Raw genomic sequence first — 23,560 nt, forward strand, 5'->3', positions numbered from 1 at the left:
CTACCAAAGGACTTATTCCACCAAAGCGAGCGCAAAAGCAAAACGGGCAGAAGAGAGGAAAGGGGTATTCTATTTTCCATTACAAATTTTATCTGATCAGTTGCATGTTTGATGAAAATAAATCTAAAAAATTAAATACAATAAAAGCAACATGTAATTTCTGCAAGTCATACAACATTTTGTGAAATTACATCTTAAATCTAAAAAAAAGTGTATTTAAAGTATCTTATAGTGCATGTAAAAGTATATTATAGTTGGATTTCCCTGGTGGTACAGTGGTTAAGGATATGCCCGCCAACACAGGGGACATGGGTTCGATCCCTGGTCTGGGAAGATCCCACATGCCACAGAGCAACTAAGCCCATGAGCCACAACTACTGAGCCCGCGCTCTAGAGCCCACAAGCCACAACTACAGAGCCCGTGTGCCACAAGTACTTGAGCCCGCGTGCTGCAACTACTGAAGCCCAAACGCCTAAAGCCCGTGCTCCGCAACAAGAGAAGCCACCACAATGAAGAGTAGCGCCTGCTCGCCGCAACTAGAGAAAGCCCGCATGCAGCAATGAAGACCCAATACAACCAAAAAAATTTTTTTAAATAAATAAATAAATAAATGTATATTACAGTGGATGGAGAAATCTTTCTTTTAATTAGACAAAGTAAATTAAACAAATTCAAATTCTACTAGCAATATTAGCTTTTAAAGCTTTATACTCTCTCATATAGTTCTGCCCAAAGTAAAAAATTTGAGAAAAGTTGAACATTAATAATTGGCATAAAGAGGGGAATTTCTTGGCGGTCCAGTGGGTAGGACTCCGTGCTTCTACCGCAGGGGGCCAAGGTCCGATCTCTGGTTGGGGAACTATGATCCCACAAGCCATGCAGTGCGGCAAAAAAAAAATTAAAATATAAAAAATAAATAGGGTTTCCCTGGTGGCGCAGTGGTTAAGAATCCGCCTGCCAATGCAGGGGACACGGGTTTGAGCCCTGGTCCGGGAAGATCCCACATACCGCGGAGCAACTAACTCCGTGAGCCACAGCTACTAAGCCTGAGCTCTAGAGCCCACGATCCACAACTACTGAAGCCCACGTGCCTAAAGCCTGTGCTCCGCAACAACAGAAGCCACCGCAATGAGAAGCCCGCGCACCTCAACGAAGAGTAGCCCCCGCCCACTACTAGAGAAAGCCCTCTTGCAGCAACGAAGATCCAACACAGCCAAAAATAAATAAAATAAATTTTAAAAAAATAAATAATTGACATGAAGAAAAGAACTTCATAAATGAAATGAAAGGAGAAAAATCTGCCTCTGTGAATTACATACAAAAGAAACAAAGACATGGCAGAGTCCTTTAGTAATAAAGTTCTTTTTTTTTTTTTTTTTTTTTTTTTTGCGGTACACGGGCCTCTCCCTGTTGGGGCCTCTCCTGCTGCGGAGCACAGGCTCCGGACGTGCAGGCTCAGCAGCCATGGCTCACAGGCCTAGCTTCTCCGCAGCATGTGGGATCCTCCCCGACCGGGGCACGAACTCACGTCCCCTGCATCGGCAGGCGGACTCTCAACCACTGCACCACCAGGGAAGCCCTAAAGTTCTTCTTGATTCCAACCATCCAGTGAGGCTGGTTATTCCAAAACAATCTTCTTTGTCAAAAATTTCACCAAAACACAAATGCAACAGAAAACAGAGAGTGTAAAGCAGAGACAAAGTTGATAACTGTAGATGCCATACAGTTCAATAACAAGGAAAAATCTCCACGTGACTGCAGGATATTGTTGCCTTATTACCTCCACCCTTACTATTTCAATTAAGTAGATTTAATAATTAAATTAATCCCTAACATTAGTTATGCAAATAGTAGTACATTTTAATAAACATCATTCTCACCAATGTAGAGAAATAACTGCATAAAGAAGTATTATCAGGAAGATTTCCCAACTTCTGTACAAACTTGAAAAATATAATAGCATTAAAATATTTTAATATCCTCTTTTTAAGTATGCAAATGATATTAATATGATTGCTTTTAGTGCACATACAAAAGCATTACTGAGTGAACATAGGCAAATTAAAGAGAAAATACAACCCTTAGAAAGCTCAGATCATTAAAGAGTTGGGAATTACGCTTCCAAATAACAGATGTAATTTAACCATATATCTGATTTTTTAATTTTAAAAATACATAATATTTAAATACAACATTAAGAAGTTTTCATTATTAAAGCAGAGATCCAAGGTCAAAAGCCCGAAGCTGTACTTCTGCCATAGCTGTAAATACAGACAACAGACCCATCTACAATCGAGATAATGGTGAAAACCAAGCTCTTCAAGGCAGTAAGTATAACTAAGAGGAGCAAAGACACTGAGAACAACAGAGACTTGGGGAATACCCACAGAAGTAAGCTAAACCAGAAACATAACAAAAGCGGCACAGTCAGCAAGGAAGGGATATGGGAAGAGCACTGCCATGAAAACCAAGAGAGAAGAGGGCTTCAAGAAAGAGCCAGCAATGTCAGAAACTAAATGGAGATCAAAGAGGAGGAAGATAAATCAAAACCGCAGCAGAAAGTGAATGGCCATACTGAATTGGTTAAGATTACCTATTTCCATCTCAACTGACAGAACTAAGAGTTTATCTTGGAGGGAGGAGGGGAAGGAGTATGGACACGTGGAGGAAAACAGACTTTAGTTATCATTCTTGCTGTCTGTTGTCCAAGACCAATAAAAGAGAAACCTCTTTCTGAATGATTTGTTTCTTCTTAAGGGCTACACTCACCAAACTGTGGAGCAGGCAAGATTCTAGCTGCTCGAATTGGGCCATGTCGAACAGAAAAAAGCTCCTGTGCTTCCCCACTGATCTGCAGAAGACAGAAAAAAAATTCAGTAAATGAAAATGCAGGTCAGAACATTATTATACAAAAACAAGATCTCCTGAATTTTTATCACGATTTTTGGTCTGAAATGTAGTATATGTACATTCACACACCTATTTATGGCTGACCATACACATTAAGTATATTAATACCTTAAATTATCATAAATATTTTTAGAAAATTATAAGAGCATGCACTTAATATGAATAGGAAAATAAAAGGTCTGTTCTGAAAACCTGTAATTTTTATCTTTAATAAACTACCAGTTTGTTAAAGTCTGCTCGGTTCCTATGTGACTGCCTTCCATTTCAGAGCAAAGCAACTCTGATTTTTTTAATTAGTATTCAGTTTTCTATGTAAGAAAAACATAAATATTCTTAGCATTCTGAAAAGCAGAACTTAAATGTTGTAGTAACTTTCGCAAATTGTTATAAATGAAAAAGAGCAAAACATGTTGCAAAGAACACTGAGGTGGAGGGTAAATGACCTAGTTGCCAGTTATGGTTCTGCAACCCAACCTGTTAACTACGTTGAGTAAATCATTTAACCTCTATAAACCTTTATTACTTATTTTCTTTTCTAAATATATTTTAGTAAATATTGTATACATTTAGGTATACAACATGAAGATTTGATATACATATATATGGTGAAATGATTACCACAGTCACTTCCTCAGACTTACCTTCTGTGTGTGATAAGAGTATCTGAAATCTATCTTTCCAGTCTTCAATATAGTATTAACTGCAGTCATCATGCCTGAACATTACGTCCCCTGACTTGTACATCTTACAAAACTGCAACTTTGCACCGTTTGACCAACATCTCCACATTTCCCCTACCTCCTCTAAGCCTATATTCCTTTGCATTTATAAGCTGAGACTATAAAGGTGCTAAAGGACCTCAAGATGCTTTAAATTTCAGTATTCTATGCATAAAAAAATATGTACGCATCTTTAAATGTCATTATTCTTCTTACACACATAGATCAAACACGTATGAATGTCCGTTCATTTTCAGTAATATCAGATCTGTTCCTCAGATGTACAGCAGCCTATTAATCCCAAAGTAAAAGAGGTATTCTAATATTTGTGTCAAGTGTGAAAACAACTGCTTTTCAGAATTAGTGGTTCCAAAGAACAATTTGCTAATTGAAATACTGAACATATTAAATCATAATGTTAAGAAAGGCTTTCCAGATTACTATAAGTGGTAATGTAGTTCCCAATACATTTTCTTAATTCTCAAGTGTTTGATGGAATATGTAATATCAGATAGGGAAAATGGCAAATATTATAAAACTCATTCTAAATACCCGAAAACTTACAACAGATATAGAAATAACTCGTTCTAAATACCTAAGAACTTACAACAGATATAAAAATGATAAACATTCCATAAACACGCTGATGGTATTTTTTAAAAATAGGCCTGCCAAACAAGGAGTTTAAAATATCATCATTGTATACATTATAAAAGGCTTATCAATCTTCCAATATTAAACTATAAATCTGCAGAGCTGTCTTTTAGATTAACTACTTTTTTAGATCTTCAGCTTCTCTTCTACCCGAATTTAAGAGCTGCAAACTGTAAATATTTTTGTCTCTTAAAGAGCCATCATATTCATTTAGCTTATAAAAATTATTACAATGTATTTATTGGCCACAATGGCAAATCCCTCTATAGCACTTGGGAAGCAGAAGATACGAGGAATGCTAGGCTCTTCCCACTAACTATGCAACAATAGCACCACCTATCACCAATTAAACACACAAAAGCTACAAACTCAGTATAGCAAACTTAAATTTACTTCTTAAATTTACCTCTCTACAAATTCCTCTGTAAACATTAATTTTCTAAATAAAATACCATTGCCATTATATACTGCAGCTCCTAAGTCCACATTTTATTCTTATAGAACAGAATTTTCAGTTTAGAAAAATCCTTAAAGGGTCACTTTGTTCAATCTCCCACCCAATGCAGTAAATCACACATTCTCTGAAATCCAAAAATTACCATCACCTCTTTGATTTTAAGAACACTTTCACCGAAAGGTAAATCACTAATACAGTCCAATTACATTATAGATGCATTACTGGCTACCTCCAAAGCTGCCAAGTCATTTACTTTTTGAAAAGAGGTTGTTTGTTAGGCAATGGATAAACAGTATTCTTCAATATACATACTATTTCTACTAAGAACGCAATGAAAAATAAATTATAAAACAATACTGTAGGGCTTCCCTGGTGGCGCAGTGGTTGAGAATCTGCCTGCCAATGCAGGGGACACGGGTTCGAGCCCTGGTCTGGGAAGATCCCACATGCCGCGGAGCAACTAGGCCCATGAGCCACAACTACTGAGCCTGCGCGTCTGGAGCCTGTGCTCCGCAACAAGAGAGGCCGCGATAGTGAGAGGCCCGCGCGCTGCGATGAAAAGACGCCCCCACTTGCCGCAACTAGAGAAAGCCCTCGCACAGAAACGAAGACCCAGCACAGCCAAAAATTAAAAAATAAATATAAAAATAAATAAAATTAAAATTTAAAAAAAACAATACTGTAGAAATTGCACTGACATTATAATTCAGAGTAATGAAAACCACCTCTCACAAATAAGGTTTATACCTATAACAAATCATAGTATTCTAACACAAAATTCACTGCTCTGTACTATTATTTCCATATGCCACAAGTCTAGCATTTAGCTTTTGGTCCTATCAAATAAAGCCTTAAAGCTAAAAAGTCTAATCACATTTAACTGAGCTGCTATACTAAATTATACTAAACAATAAAGAATAAAACAAACCTGTCTTGGCCTATTCACAATATGATAAACGTTTGTTATCACTGGATTTAATACCCAAGAGCTTACTTTGATATACAAAAACATTCTGAAATCTGAACACACCATGCTTTTGAGCATAACGGCTTTTAAAACAAACCTAAATGCCCTATTCTATTCTAAGCTTCTACTCTAAATCCCTCTTTAAATGTACAGCAACAGGTAAGACAAAAAACATTAGGCGTGATTACAAAACGCATCTCCACATTCATTGCCGATCCTTCATTACCTCTAAGTTAAGGTCCTAGAATCTTTAATTATCACATCAGGGAAGGGAGGTGGGGGGAAGCACTATTACTATGTATAGAAGTTTGTGAATATGTTAAAATCAAAATTGTTAGAAGCATAATTCTAAAGTATCCTAAGTGAGTCACAAATGTCAAACTTCCCAGAGGAGAGAACTCTCCCAATAATATAGGCAAACTCTATACTGGAATACAAGTTCAGAACAGAGACAGTGCTAATAACGTGTATATAGATAAGACGTGCACATTTTAGGTAGGACACAGAGAGAATGGCTATGTCCTTATAGGCTCCGCTTTAGCTGCCGTTTTCAATTGCCTCTAATCATTTTATACAGTATGTTCACTGGCAATTTTGCTCTCAAATAAATGTCAAAACTGATGAAGTTTTTTTAAGGCTTTCAAAGTGATTTTTAGATTTCTTAGAAAGAGCTCATTGAAAACAGCAAAGAATCTCTGAGATGAGGATTTTACTGATCCTGAGAAGAATTACCAGGAGCTCTAAGTTCACTTTTAAACCAACAATAATAAATACAAGGGTAGAACTACAAGGAAGGCGTGTATCAAGCAATGTTCCAACTTCCTGGCAACTGCAGTAACTTGGGGAGAGGAGCAAACAGGGAGGAAACCTCTCCAATAGTTCCTCATGGGTCTCTGCCTTTGTTCTTACTGGCATTTTAATTTCTGATGACAGGCTTTTGTCGTTTGGAGCATAAACCGGACGTACCAGTTTGGAGGCACAATAAGGAGAACAAAGAATGATTTGTTCACACTGTTGGAAAAAAATCTTTTCCAACCATAGAAAATAGCTTTCACATGGTGAAAATATGCAAATTACATACCAAACCAAAAAGGGGTGGGGGGGAGTACAAGTTTAGAATCTCACAGCTCAACCTAAGGCAAAAGGAAATTATAACAGCCGAGACAATCATACACACAGAGAAAAGGCTATAAAAGCTGGGGGGGGAGGGGGGCTTTATAAGTGCTTTTAGAGAATTCTGAAAGCACATGAAGGTCATCTAGCCCTCAGAACCAAACTTATTTCTGAAATCCTGATGACTTTTCAAAGGCATCTGACTACAAAATAGAAAATTCAATCAAACACAAAGGACAATAATAATTATGCTCTACAAAGACACAGAATTAGGACAATAGTACATATTTACACCCCCAACTTCCCTTTTAGACACTGGTCAAATGGAGAATTGTGGTCTCCAATTGATTCTTTTTAGCAAACTTTACTGAAAGATAACAGACTTAGCAGTAATACATACATCTTAGGTATATGTACAGCTTAATGAATTTTCAATGTTAATACACCTCTGTTACCAGCAGAGACATCAAGAAACAGAACATTACAGATACTCAGAAGGTCCCTCCACACCCCTTCGCACTCACAAACCCAAGGCAAGAATAACCATAACCACTATCTTGACTTCTAACACTTCTCACACATAAGTTTTACTTCTTCAAATTTATTTAAATGGAATCACGTAGTATGTACTCTCTTGTGAATGGCTTCTTTCACACATTACATGCCTGTGAAATTCATTTGTATTGTTGCATATGATCGTAGTTTTTTATTTCTGTTGCTATATAGATTCCCATTGCATGAAAAGACCACAATTTATCTGTTCTACTGTTGGTTGCTGGACTTCTAGGTTGTTTCTAGTTTTGGGCTCATAAGATGTCAGGAAAAATTGCAACAAACTTTCAAATGGGAAAAAGATTACTGTGTGTTCTTCCAGTGGATTACCAAGAGTTATATAGTGGATCCTTTGGGATTATTTGATTCTATAAGAATCTGCACCTTTGTCTTGACTGGGCTATTTTACAATACTGTAAGTTGTAGAAAACGAATAGTAAGGCAATTGACTCTTGCCCACAGAAATGCAAATGAAACTTGTTTAGTAGATATACAATTGAATTCCACTCATAAAAAAGATTCCAAGCAGTATACACTTTCCCAACAGGCTATTAGCTAGGTTTGCATCTCTTAACAGGGTCATTTCAGCATTCCTAATTCCCTATATCTGTTCGTCAGATTCTCCTTTGAACCGGCGTTAACTTGTCCAACACCTCATTAATAAGTTAAATAAAATCTATGACACATGTCCATTTTACAGTTGTATGAGTGTCATGATTTTACCATTTTTTAACTGGTAACATCATAAGGAAGATTACTATGAATATTCTTGCACATGGCATTTAGTGACCATATTTAAGTATTTCTTTTGGGTATATACTACTGAAGTTGCTTCTGTGCATATTTTGTGCATATTTTGTAGATTTTAACAACAGTAACTGAACAATTTACCAGTGTAAAAGAGTTCTCAACCTGCTCCACATCCAACAGTTGGTGTCATTCTGGTGGATGTTCAGTGGGATTCTCACCGTCATTTTAATTTGCATTTTCTTCAAAGGAGGTTTCACCCTTTCATATTATTATTGGAATTTAGTTATACTCTCTCATGAGCAGTCTGATAAAGTCTCTTGCCCAATATATTTGCCTGATTTTAATAAATTTTTGATTTAGATCTATTATGCACAGTGAGTAAAATGCATAAATTAGCCTCCTTTGGAAAAGCAATGCTGCCTCAAACTAAATAAACAAACAGGCTTTATTATAGTGGCCCTCCATCAGGGCTCATGATGTAAGAGTTTTATCCTGGAGGACCCTTGATTTCCAGCATTATGACTGAATTCAAGAACTCATTTCAGCAGCTCTGGAAAAACTAGAGCTTTTTATACCTAACTGAATTCATATCTTAATTCCAAATCCAGTAATAAGCAATCTCTCCCCCCATATAAGGTACAATGATTGGGTTATAAAAAAATGATAGCCCTTGAAGTGGAAAAATGTTGATTTGTAAACATTCAAAGCAAATTCAGTCCCTATTAAAGATAGGAAACATACAAAAATTACTATCTTTCCCCTATAACTCAAGCAGTTCGAATACAAAAGGTATGATTAGCAGGTTTTTTCCTTGATAAATACATCAGCAAGGTTTAATCTCTAAAAAACTTAAAAAGAGGTATTAATTTACCTATTTTTCAAAATGGCTACATCACATACAGTAGGGATTTTTACACTGGAAATATAAATTAAAAGACCAAGGGCTTCCCTGGTGGCGCAGTGGTTGAGAATCTGCCTGCTAATGCAGGGGACACGGGTTCGAGTCCTGGTCTGAGAGGATCCCACATGGAGCGGAGCAACTGGGCCCGTGAGCCACAACTACTGAGCCTGCGTGTCTAGAGCCTGTGCTCCGCAACAAGAGAGGCCGCCATAGTGAGAGGCCCGTGCACCGCGATGAAGAGTGGCCCCCGCTTGCCACAACTAGAGAAAGACCTCGCACAGAAATGAAGACGCAACACAGCAAATATAAATTAATTAATTAATAAACTCCTACCCACAACATCTTCTTAAAAAAAAAAAAAAGACCAAGCCATCAGACATAAAAGACATCGGAAAAAGAATTCTTTGTGTTTATCTCAAGCACATCCTGACTTTCAGTCAAAAATATCTTTCACACCTGAGCTTTCCAAAAAGTAATGCCTCTGATTCCACTTGGAAAATCAAAGAGAGTAAAAGCAGCCCACAGGTAAGACCCTGAAAGTTTTATTCTTTTCCCAAAATCATGCATGGCCTATGGCAACAATGCCAACTGCGTACAGTATGACAGATAATCAGTTACAAAGATCACATCAGCAACATCAACGGTTCCAACAGTTTATTACAATAGAAAATAAACTGGACTTCTGTTTATAAACTATACAAATTTGCTAAATCTGAGTTTGGCTTTAAAATACGGGTAATGACATATCTATCTAACAAAGCAAAGGTGTTAAACTGTATATTTAAAATATGAAGCAAGAGAGTTAAATCAAGAAGATGCTTGTTAAATGAATGAACTGATAAATAAACGACTAAGTCTATGTTGGCATCATTATTCAATCTTAATGGTACTTAATTTGCCTTTGCCTCCCTGTTTTCAAAACATGTTGTTAACATTTAATACCTGGAAATTTGTTATAACACCACATCATAAAACACATTTTGGTACAATTCATTATTGAACCCACTGGTATATTACTTCCTAAGCTTTTCAGCTCTCAAGAAAAGGACTACTATCAGAGTGGCAAGCAGCACCTCATCTGGGCAGCAGGTTTCATCACACTGGTCTTCACACTCCCACTCAAGATCAAGGCAGTCGCCACTCTCGCCGGCAAATATCCCACGCTCAATCCAGCCTTTCTGGGTTAATGTAATGTTTTTACCTGCAACAGGTTTTCTTACCAAGAGTGACGTAAAAACTGTCCATTTAAATAAACAAATGTAGAATTATCAATCTATTCTAATTGTCTCACATGTACCAGCCACATAGACAGAGTTGAAATGAAGTCCTTAATAAGAACAGTGCTTCATTAAAGTTAAAAAGTAATAACAAATAAAACTTTTTCGTTAAGGAGAAAAATGTAAACTATGGACTATTATAGTTAATAATGTGTCAATACTGGTTCACCAATTTTAACAAATGTACCTCGGGAATTCCCTGGTGGTCCAGTGGTTAGGACTCAGCACTTTCACTGCCGTGGGCTAAGGTTCGATCCCTAGTCCAGGAACTAAGATCTTGTAAGCCACGTGGCGCATCACTAATGCAAGATGTTAATAGGGGAAAATGCAGGGGATGAGGGATACATGGAAATTCTCTGTACTTTCTGCTCAACTTTTATGTAAACCTAAAACTGCTTTAAAAATAGTATATTAGTGTTTATTTTCATATATATGAAAAATGTGAAAATTCCACAAATAAATTTTAACCTTCCTTAATACCCACCCCACCCAAAATAGGGATAAAAGGTAAAAATATAGAGAGATGGGAGGAGCGAAGAGCCGATAACATTTTACACTAATTAATTCAGTTCCCAAAGTAACAAAAGGACCTTACTTGGTCTATTTAAATAAACAAGTATATAAGTTATCACTTTGCTAATTGTTTCACATGTAGTAATCATACATACAACACAACTGAACTGATGAAGTTCTTTAAAATGAAGACTGGTTCATGACAGTTTTTGGTGTTCTTTTTTTTTAAATAAATTTACTTATTCTATTTATCTTATTTTTGGCTGCGCTGGGTATTCATTGCTATGTGTGGGCTTTCTCTAGCTGAGGCAAGCTGGGGCTACTCTTCGTTGCAGTGTGCAGGCTTCTCATTGCAGTGGCTTCTCTTGTTGCGGAGCATGGGCTCTAGGCGTGTGGGCTTCAGTAGTTGTGGCACACAGGCTCAGTAGTTGTGGCTTGCGGGTTCTACAGTGCAGGCTCAGTAGTTGTGGCGCATAGGCTTAGTTGCTCCGTGGCATGTGGGATCTTCCTGGACCAGGGCTTGAACCCGTGTCCCCTGCATTGGCAGGCGGATTCTTAACCACTGCACCACCAGGAAAGCCCTGGTCTTTTCTCTTTCTTTTTTTCCTGGGCACACTGTGCTAACCAGGGATAGAACCCGGGCCCCCTGCAGTGGAAGCCTGCGGAGTGCTAATCGCTGGACTGTCAGGGAATTCCTGCCAGTTTTTTTAACTTACAAAGTAACAACAATAATTTTTTTAAATAAGGAGAAAAGGTAAATACATATATATATATACACACACACATATATATATATGTATATTTTTTTTAGTTAGAAAGGGTAAAAATTAAAAAACATAAAACAAGAGATAGGGGAAGGAGAGGGAAGTATCATCTTATACTAAGGTATTTGGTTCCTAAGCAACAGAAGGACAGCACGTAGCTACATGAGTAATGATCACACTACAAAGCAAGCTCTCTCTCTAGCTCTCTCTCACCCTGTGAGCCAATCTGATGATATATTTTCATTTTAGACATAAGGAAACAGAGAAAAATATTCCCCCTAAATGACCAGATCAAAGAGGCATCAGAATCTCCATTAATACTGTATTCAAAAACAGTTTTTAAACTCGGGGTTTTTTTCTTGAACAAGTCACTGCCAGGTGGTCATTTTATGTGTTACAGTTCTGCTCCAACAATATCAAAAACTTAAGATAGCACACATTGAAGAAAGTATTCCTAATGGTAAAAATGTAATTCTTTTGAAAGCTCCTAAAAGTAGGAGGAAGGAGGGGACAAGCTTTTTGTTTTATTTCTGCCTAGCTAACCACAAATGATTCAGTTAATGTCAGAGTGTCAGTATCTCCATAACCTACTCTGTATGCCATCAAGAAAAAAATGCAAACCACAAAAACCACCTAAAATGCATATTTGTGAGGACTAACAACTTATAGAACAGATATTTGCTAACCACATAAAGCAGACAGCAACCGAGTCTGTATTTTGGTCTTGACACTAAATTCAAAATACAAAACTTGAAGCAAGAAGGAAGTAAGTTTCAAAAACAATATGAAAACCGCAGAACATAAATAATGAATGGAATTTGTAATCATATTTTCATACTTCCAAATTTTTACACACATAGAGAGGAATATTTTAAGGCAACTTTAACCTTTCTCCTTCAGCCTGATTTTTGAAAGGAAGATCAAAGAAAAGCAGTTTAAACTCACACGTTCCTCCGGTTATGCAACGCAGATTTAGACATTACACTTCAAAACCCGAGCCATTACTTCAGCATCACCAATCCAAATACCATTCCAGAGCTTTGAAGCAGCCCTAATGGTATCTTCCATTTGCAAGTAACACTTCTGTAGTCAAAAGATCTTACTCAGGGTGGATGTTAATGTAAAACCACTCAGACTACACAGACACACACGCCTGGAGGCAGACTGGAAGGTGTTCAGAAGCCAATGTAACACCATTACAGAGAGTGTCAGCCTAGCAGCTGTCATAAACACTTCATAATCACTCAGACACACAAACTGGATTCCCTTTAACTCATTATTTTATTTCATGCTGAATACATGTCCAATTGAAAAGGGAAAGAGAGAAAACAGTGCTGCAGATAAGCCAATTTTGGCTTATAGACTTTTTCCACTTTTAAAAGAGTTTGTCATATTATACTCGTATTGTAAACCTACCCTGATATCATCTGTTGATTGAAGATAGCTTTGCAGTAGATATCTAACCAAAGAGAAACGGATTATATCAAAAAGAAGCCTAAGGTTTTTTCCTTCTGTAAAACAGATATCACACAAACTTGTAATATTGACAAGATGATAAAAAAAATGACTGACAGGGGCTTCCCTGGTGGCACAGTGGTTAAGAATCCGCCTGCCAATGGAGGGGACACGGGTTCGAGCCCTAGTCCGGGAAGATCCCACATGCCGTGGAGCAACTAAGCCCATGCACCACAACTACTGAGGTTGCGCTCTAGAGCCCGCGAGCCACAACTACTGAGGCTGCGAGCCACAACTACTGAAGCCCGTGCACCTAGAGCCCGTGCTCTGCAATGAGAAGCCACTGCAACGAGAAGCCTTGCACTGCAACAAAGAGTAGTCCCGGCTCGCCACAACTAGACAAAGCCCGCGCACAGCAACAAAGACCCAATGCAGCCAAAAATAAATAAATTTATTAAAAAAAAAAAAGACTGACAGAACCAATGGTCGCAGGAAATGGAGCAATTAGAACTCTCAGATATTGTGGATGTAAGTGTGTAATGGTACAACCCCTTTGGAAAACTCCAGGTAATTTCTAATAAAGTTAAATACATGCCTAACCTATGACCCAGCAATTCTACTCCTAACGTACATAAATCTACAATTATGTTCATAGGAGCTTTATTTACTATAGCCAGAAGCCAGAAACACAAATCCTCATCAAAAGAAGAGCTAAACAAACTGTGGTACATTCGATCCATGGAATAAAACCCAGTAATGAAAAAAAATTAAAAATACAAACTACTGGTAGTAGTTTCCCTGGTGGTCCAGTGGTAAAGAATCCGCCTTCCAATGCAGGGGACGCAGGTTCGATCCCTGGTCCAGGAACTAAGATCCCACATGCCGCGGGGCAACTAAGCCCGCGTGCCACAACTATTGGGTGCACCTGCGTGCCACAAACTACAGCGCCTACACATCCTAGAGCTCGCGTGCCACAACTAGAGAGAGAAAACACGCACGCCACAACAAGAGAGAAGCGCACCCACCACAACGAAGAGACTGCGCACCACAACGAAAGATCTCGCATGCCTGAGCGAAGATCCCGTGTGCCACAACTAAGACCTGACGCAGCCAAAGAAAAAAGGAAAATAAATAAAAATTAAAAAACAACTACTGCAACATGCAACAACATGGGTGAATTTTTAAAAGACATAGTGCAAAGGACAGACACAAAGTAGCACATACTGTGTACCTCTACTTATGTGAAGTTCAATGAGGCAAAGCTAGTCTATGGTCAGAATAGTGATTACCTTGAGGCTAATAGTGACTGGGGAACTTTCTGAGTAAGAAAAATGTTCTACATTTTGTTCTCAATGGTAGTTTGACTTATTTGCATATAAACATATATAAAACACACCAACAGTCATCAAACTACAGACTTGAGATTTGTACATTTTATAGTATGTATATCTTAATTTTTTAAAAGTGTCTGTCATAAATAAACAGTGGTACCTCCAGACAGTGGAATATTACCCAGCACTAGAAACAAGTGCGCTATCAAGCCATGAAAAGACATGGGGAAAACTTAAATGCATATTACTAGGTGAAATAAGCCAATCTGAAATGGCTACATACTGTATGATTCCAGCTATATGACATTCTGAAAAAGGCAAAACTACATGGACAGTAAAAAGACCAGTGGTTGCCAGAGAAGGGTGCCCACAAGACTTTTAGAGCAGTGCATACATAGGCAGAACACAGAGGATATTTAGGGCAGTGAGATTATTCTGTATAACCCTATAATGGTGGGTACACGTCATTATACATCTGTCAAAACCCATAGCATGTACAACACTGGAAGTAAACCCTAATGTAAACCATGGACTCTTAGTGATCATGATGTGTCAGTGTCAGTTCATCGATTCTAACAATGCCCCACTCCTGATGTGGAATGCTGATAGCAGGGAGGCTGTGTGTTTGGGGGGACAGGAGGTATACGGGAACTCTTCGTACTTTCAGCTCAATTTTACTATGAACCTAAAACTGATCTAAAAGATAGTCTTTTGGGGGACTTCCCTGGTGGTGCAGTGGTTAAGAATCTACCTGCCAATGCAGGGAACACGGGTTCGAGCCCTGGTCCAGGAATATCCCACATGCACAGAGCAACTAAGGCCATGCGCCACAACTACTGAGACTGCACTCTACAACCTGCGAGCCACAACTACTGAAGGCCGCGCACCTAGAGCCCGTGCTCCACAACAAGAGAAGCCACCACAATGAGAAGCCCGCGCACCACAACAAAGAGTAGCCCCAGCTCGCCACAACTAGAAAAAGCCCACGCACAGCAACGAAGACCCAACACAGCCACAAATAAATAAATAAATTTATTTTTTAAAATAAATAAAAAATAGTCTCTTTTTTAAGGCATCTATTAAAGAAGCTGAGCTGGTTAAATATGAGCTTCAATTTTTTTCATCTGTAAAACAGGAATAACACTAACTAGTTAAATTGACAGGATAATGAGACAATAATGGGCAATGTGCCTAAAATAATGTGTGTGGTACATTCCAGTTATTTTTTTAAATAGTTGCCATTATTTATATTAATATTATGAAACTTCACTATGCAACACAAGTGTCAAAATTCCCCAAAGCATCCCAACACTGCTCAGCTACAGCACTCTATTCAACCCTCCAACGTAACACAAATCTCATAGACCAGGGCTTCTCAGCGCTACTGACATTTTGGACTGAACAATTTTTGTTGTGGGAGGTTGTCCTGTACATTGTAGGATGTTTAACAGCATCTCTGGCTTTTATCCACTAGATGCCAGTAGCAGCTCCTAATAGTGACAATAAAAAATGTCTGCAAACATAGACAAATGTTTCCTTGAGGGCAAAATCACTCCCATTTGGGAAGCACTGACATAGACTGCAATTATGTAGTGACATCGCGCACAAGTAAAATATGATCTCCTCAAGGCAGGGCTCAGCCCTTAGTTACATTTATACCTCCTAATACGTGGCATAGACCCTCAAGTTTCAGTATGGCTGAATGGAAAAATGAGACTTCTGTTAATTAATTTAAACAAGAAGATTTTAGGGAGAAGGGATGGAATGGAATGAGAGCAAACAGCAAAAGATTATGAAATTTAGTTTGGATCTTTCTGATATTGAGTCTCTAGCACACTTTGATGAAAACATCCAGCAAAAGGCTGAAATCTTGAAACACATTTATTAAACATATATACATGTGCATATATACATATACACGTACATATGTAAATATATATGTAAATAGACACACACACACAAACACACACACCCTACTAACTGTTAGACAATGTACTTGGCACCAGAGATACAAAGACCATTAGACATGATCACAGTTCTAGAGAGTCTTATGAAGAATTCTCCCAACTGCTAATGTAAAATCAAGATTCCCAGAAAATACTGAAACTCACAGGTAAATTGAATCAAAAATTAGGAAATCAGAAATTCTCCATTTCATTCCTTTGGTCCTATGTCCAAAATTCAAACATTAAATTGAATATGAACAAAATTTAGAAAATAGAAATCCTAGTTCCATTTCTTTTTAAGGTCCCCAGAAAACTAATACTTTCTATTATCTCACTCTTCCCATCTGAAAAAAATGAGACAACTGATTATTGACAATCAACTTGAATGAATATTAAGGGAAAGAACAGGTTTATAATGGATAGTTTATAATACAGTTTATAATGGATAGTTTATAATGGATTTTAATATTTAAAAATACAGATATTTCAGTTCCATTTTTAAACAATTCTTACTAAAGTGGGTGTGTGGTGTGGGTGTGTACATATATATGCACAGTAACTCTTTGGTATTCTTAACTACACGCAACAACTTTTCCCATCAAATTATATGTACCTAAGCCAGTAGTTTCAATCAAAATTTTCTCTGGAGTTGTGGTTCTTAACCAGAGGATGTTTGGCAATGTCTGGAAACGTTCTTAATTGTCACAATTCAGAGAGTTGCTTTGGGCATCTAGTAGATGGAGGCCACAGATGTGGCAACTACAATGTACAGAACAGCCCCCCATAACAAAGAATCATCTGGTCCAAAACGCCAATAATGGCAAGAATGAGTCACAAACATATATAATTTGTATTTGCATACCTTCATGCATTATAATTTTAGTTAATTTCTTATTTAAAAGAGTATTAGCCTTGGGCTTCCCTGGTGGTGCAGTGGTTGAGAGTCCGCCTGCCGATGCAGGGGACACAGGTTCGTGCCCTGGTCCGGGAAGATCCCACATGCCGCGGAGCGGCTGGGCCCGTGAGCCATGGCCGCTGAGCCTGCGCATCCGGAGCCTGTGCTCCGCAACGGGAGAGGCCACAACAGTGAGAGGCCCGCGTACCGTAAAAATAAATAAATAAATAAATAAAATAGTATTAGCCTTTTAAAATAATTATTTATTAATTTTGTTATCACTTCTGATAGTTCACATCAAGCTGACCAATACTCTTTAAACCAGAAATGTACACATAAGGAAAGAAGATAAAAAGCAAAGGCATAAATGAGAACCGTGTGATCAATGCACACTCTGTCTAGCTGCAAATAACCCCTAGGCCAGTGTTGAAGAATATTCATATGTGGTCAATCGAAAAAAAAAATGGGACTTAAGTCTCAAGATTAATCATTGTGTCTGCAGATGAAAATCTGAGTTCATATCCTATGAATCCATCTAGATAAAGTTCAAAATGGGCAAAACGACCATAATTTATGGTGTTAAAAATCAATGTGGGGGCGTGGGATGAATTGGGAGATTGGGATTGACATGTACACACTAATATGTATAAAGTAGATAACTAATGAGAACCTGCTGTATAAAAAATAAATAAATAAAATTTAAAAAAAGAATCAACATAGCGACTTCCCTGATGGTCCAGTGGTTAAGACTCTGTGCTTCCAATGCAGGGGACACCGGTTTGATCCCTGGTCAGGGTACTAAGATCCCACATGATGCTCAGCACAGCGAAAATAAAAGAAAAACAATATAGTAGGTCAATTATATCTAAATAAAACTGGAAAAGACAAACTACAAAATTTTTTGAAAAATCAATGTAAATGTCTATTTCCTGGTTTTGATATTGTACTACAGGTCACATAAGATGTCACCTCTGGGGGACCCTGGGGGAAGTGTACCCTGAACTCTAATATTCTGCAACTTCCCATGAGTCTATAATTATTTCAAAGTTAAAAGGTTTTAAAAATCAATTTGAAAAGAGACCAAAAAACAAAAAAGAAAGAGCAAAAACACAGAGCTGGCAAGAATTACATGCTCATATTTGGTGGGGAAAGAACGGTCCTTTCAGGAAATGGTGCTGAATGAGTTAGCTGTTTTTTTTTTTCTTTTTTTAATTCAAAAAAGCCTTGACCCCTATGTCATACCGTACACCAAAAATTTCAAAAGGATTATAAACCTAAAGATGATAACAACAACCTTCTAACAGAAAACACAGGAGAATATCTTCATGGCCTTAGAGTAAACAAGGATACAAAAAGCATTAAGAATAGAGTAAACCAGGCTTCCATGGTGGTGCAGTGGTTAAGAATCCGCCTGCCAATGCAGGGTACACGGGTTTGAGCCCTGGTTGGGGAAGATCCCACATGCCGCAGAGCAAATAAGCCCGTGCGCCACAACTACTGAGCCTGCGCTCTAGAGCCCGTGAGTCACAACTACTGAGCCCGCACACCAAAACTACTGAAGCCTGCGCGTCTAGAGCCCGTGCTCCACAACAAGAGAAGCCGCTGCAATGAGAAGGCCACGCACCACAACGAAGAGTATCTCCTGCTCGCCGCAACCAGAGAAAGCCCGTGCACAGCAACAAAGACCCAACGCAGCCAAAAATAAAAATAAAAAAAAATAGAGTAAACCACTTAAAATCTGATCTGGATTTCTTTCATCAAAAGAGAATATTAAGAAAGTGAAAATGTAGGAAAACCTATAAAGAAGACTATTAGGACAAATGATGAAACCGGAAAATGGACTGTGGATTACAAAATAGTATTGTATCAAATTTAAATGTCCTGGTTTTGATAATAGTGCTATGGTTGTAAAAGATAATGTGCTTACTCCCAGGAAATATATACTGAATTATTTATGGAAAAGAGGGGGGGCATAAATTCTCCTACTTATAAATGGTTCCGAAAAAAATCTTCACAGGAAAAAAATAAAAATGAGAGAATGATAAAGCAAAAGGGGCAAAATGTCCTTTATTGGTAAATCTGGGTAATGAGTAACAGGAGTTCCCTGTAACAGTTATAAAATTTTCTGAAAGTTTAAAATTATTGCAAAATAAAAGCATCTTTAAAACCCCACAATGAGATACCAACACATACACAAAAAAATTATTAAATTAGTAAGATTGACAATACTAAGAGCTAATGAAAATGTGGAGCAAATGAAACTTTCATACATTGCTGGTAGGAGTACATATCAGTAAAAACACTTTGGAAGACTGGTTGGCAATATCTACTAAAGTTAAACATACACCTACACTATGACACAGTAAATCCATTCCTAGGTCTATATCCAAGAGAAATGGGTGCAGCATATATCCACCAAGGAACACTTACAAGAACGTCAGAGCAGCTTTATCCATAATGCTCAAAAAGTAGAACCAACAAAAATGTCTATCAGGTGTATAACGAACTTTTAAAAATGCACTGTGGGACTTTCCTGGTGGTCCAGTGGTTGGGAGTCCACCCTCCAATGAAGTGGACACGGGTTCAATCCCTGGTCAAAGAACTAGGATCCTACATGCCGGGGACAGCTGGGCCTGCGCACCTCAACTACTGAGCCCGCGTGCTCTGGAGCCTGAGCGCCACAACTCAAGAGAAGCCTGAGTGCCACAACGAAGAGCCTGCGTGCCACAACCAAGACCCAACACAGCCAAATAAATAAATAAATAAATTTTAAAAAAATAAATAAAATAAAATGCATTGTATTCATGATAAGATAGTATATAGCAAAAATGAGAACAAATTACTTCTACGTACGATAACATGAAAGAATCTCATAGTCACACTGTTGAGAGAAAGAAGCCAGACACAAAAGAATAGATTGGGTTATCTATGTCCCCCCATCCCCCCCTTTTTTTAAGTTCAAGAATAGAAAAAGCTAATCTCTGGTGATAGAAGTCAGAATAGTGGTTACGTGGAGGTATGAGGACAGTATTGACAGGAAAGTGGCATGAGAGACTCCTGAGTTGCTCCAAATGTTCTGTCTTAATCTGAGTGGTGCCCAGAAGGTTACATACACATATAAAAATTCAGTCTGCACACTTACGATCTGTGCGCTTTATGATATTTAACATACGCAGTAACATTTATAAGAAAAGAAAAAGCTGTCTTCCACACACTCGTAAGTCAGCTTGTGTCCAAAGAATATCTTCCATTTTAGAGTAGAAAAACATAAAAATACTTCAAACAAGAAAAATACCAATTTATAATAAAATTTCAAACTCACTTTTCAAATCAACAAAAGTCACATAAAGCCACTATTTAAACATTGGAAAGACTAAACTTCAGATACAAGACTTCTCTAAAGTGACACCTTAAGAAACATACACTACAAAAAAAATTGCCTCTACTACTATGAATGGATTCCACAAGTTACTTCAATATTATTCTTCATTTCTGCTTCTATTCACTCCATGACACCCAAAGATCTTTCATTGCCAGGTGACTAAAGAGCCATCCATTACTTCTCCTTCCAGTAATAAGACAGTGGACCAAAAAAAATAAGATACTCTCAACAAAGGCAATTTTTTGATTTGGGTCCATATTCAAACTTTCTCTGCTTGCCAGTTACCCAAATCACTGACTTTATATTGTTCCCAAATGAAACCCATAAAAATTGTTTCCTGGCTAGCAATCTTGACATGGCAAGGTCTGTTGGCATCCAACTTCTAACAAATAATAAACTAATTGGAATTCACCTCAAATATGTCCTTGCATGTTTTCTCTAAAGTTTTTTGTGTAAAGGCAACACAAAAAGTGTAAAAGCTACACTAAAAGCTTTAGGGCAAATCTTTCAAGGGAACAGCTATACTTTTCTTAGCTCAATGTGTTAGCGACACCTAGTGTTATTCCTTTGCAGTATATTCAAAAGCTCCAAGAAAACACTTCAAATCTTAACTTACTGAACCTAAAAATATACTGTTTCATACAATGCAACTCTCATCTTCTAGGTGCTGTAATGAATACATTTTCAAGATGTGTTTAAGATATTAAGCATTTCAAAAGAGGATGAGAAAGCTAAGTAACCATTTAACAGCAAAAGAGTATGGAAAAATTTCAGGACTTTTTACAAAGGTACTATCTTGAAAATTTTTAATGGCAACACTTTATTATTTAAACTATACAGTGCAATTTTGCCTTATAAAATTTTCAACATAATGTAAGTCTAATTCTAATAATCAAATTCTACTTCTTCTAAAACTATGCCATCTTACGTACCAGGCAGCACCAGCCCCAAATCAAGATCTTGGAAACATCTTTGATTCTTCTCTTCTAAATGTTTTATCAGATACCAATACAACTAACTCAGTTCAGGCTCTCAACGTCTCCCAAGTAGACAATGTGAAACTGACGGGCCTCAGCCGACAAGAGGAGCTCAGACAGCTGGGACTTGTGAGGCTCGGGCTCCGTGCCCGCATCCAACAACAGGAACAGTGACAACCATCAACGGCCTTAGTTGCTCCACGGCATGTGGGACCTTCCTGGACCAGGGCTCAAACCCGTATGCCCTGCATTGGCAGGCGAATTAACCACTGTGCCACCAGGGAAGTGAAATTGACTCCTTACTGGCCTCATATCCTTTTCTTTTCTCCTTTACTCTCTATTCATTCCAAAGCCACTGCAAAACCAACCTTTATTAAATATGGATTTTGGAATGTATCTCTGTTACTCAAAGATTCTTAATGAATTCATACTGGCTGAAATATTAATAAATCCAAATCCTCATCCTGCAATTCAAATCTCCTCCCTGAAACTTCTATATCTCATTGCATGTCCACGGAGAGCTTACAACCACTAAAATGAATATTAATGATCATAGAGATGTAACTTGTGCTAAATGAAATAATACATGACGGCACAATGTCTAAAACACACTCATTGTCATGAACAACTCCTCCTCCAACTGGTTGCCCGCTGATACTGCTTGTCAAACCATGTTATGAAGGCTCAATTACTTTTTTTTTTTTTAATTTCCATTCTGGCACAAACAGATACGTCTGTAAATGACAAACACAGGTTTGGATGATGCGCAACTGGCAAACAGCTATAGGTTTCCAAAAGCTTACTCTCAACTTCTGTACTTATCTTGTTGCAAACAGTAACAAACATTTCACTGACTATCAACAGTTCATAGACGAGCAACAGTGCATAGTCCACAAACTCACCATCTTTCCACCCAAATCTGCTCCTTATCACTCCCTATTTTTTAAAATAAATTTATTTATTTTATTTATTTATTTTTGGCTGCGTTGGGTCTCTGTTGCTTCCTCTAGTTGCAGCGAGTGGGGTCTACTCTTTGTTGTGGTACGCAGTCTCCTCACTGCGGTGGCTTTTCTTGTTGCAGAGCACGGGCTCTAGGCGCGCGGGCTTCAGTAGTTGTGGCGCGTGGGCTCAGTAGCTGTCACACCCTATTTTTATAAGAGGCATCACTGTCTACCCCTGTTCAAAGTTCTCCATTGGCTTCTACAACTCAATTTTTTTAACTGGCAAAAAAACTGTACAGATAATCCCTAAAAGATATTCAAATGGCCAACAAATATATGAAAAAGCATTCAACATTATTAGTCATCAGGGAAATGCTAACTAAAACCGCAAGGTATCACCCACCAGAATGGCTAAAATTAAAAAGATGGGACTTCCCTGGTGGTCCAGTGGCTAAGACTCCACGCTCCCAATGCAGGGGGCTCGGGTTCAATCCTTGGTCAGGGAACTAGATCCCACATGCCACAACTAAGAGTTCGCATGCCGCAACTAAAAAAAAAAAAATTAAAATGATGGACACAACACCAAATGTTGGCAAGGATATAGTACAACTCATACATTGTTGGGGGAAATGTAAAACAATACAACTACTTTGGAAAAAAGGTTTGGAAGTCTATTATAAAACTAACTATATTCCTACCCTATGAAGCAACAATTCCACTTGTAGATATTTATCTAAGAGAAATAAATGCATATGTTTACAAAAAGACTTACAGAAGAATCTTCACAGCAGCTTCATTCATAACAGGCAAAAGCTATTAATAGGCCAGCTATCCCTCATTAAGAGAAGGGATAAACTATGGTATATTCATATATTGGAATACTATTCAGCAATTAAAAGGGACAATCAACAAGAGTGAATCTCATAAACATTATGCTGAGTGAAAGGAGCCTTACACAAAAAGAGTCCATACTGTATAATAGTACAGAAAGTTCTAAAACAGGCAAAACTAATCTACAATGGAAAAAAAAATAACAGTGGTTGTTTCATGGATGG

General features: G+C 37.9%; 1 protein-coding gene across 11 annotated transcripts in view; it reads right to left on the bottom strand.

The window, feature by feature from the left end:
* BCAS3 (BCAS3 microtubule associated cell migration factor) overlaps positions 1–23,560 on the bottom strand; it is a 572,946-nt gene that overhangs the window by 522,893 nt on the left and 26,493 nt on the right. For all 11 annotated transcript variants that reach the window (XM_067716301.1, XM_067716302.1, XM_067716299.1 and 8 more), the window contains exon 6: positions 2,771–2,852. In XM_067716301.1, the coding sequence (XP_067572402.1) occupies positions 2,771–2,852 (82 nt within the window). The remainder of the gene's footprint in view (positions 1–2,770; positions 2,853–23,560) is intronic.

Source organism: Pseudorca crassidens, chromosome 19 (genome assembly GCF_039906515.1).
Source record: "Pseudorca crassidens isolate mPseCra1 chromosome 19, mPseCra1.hap1, whole genome shotgun sequence".
NCBI classification, from domain to species: Eukaryota; Metazoa; Chordata; class Mammalia; order Artiodactyla; family Delphinidae; genus Pseudorca; species Pseudorca crassidens.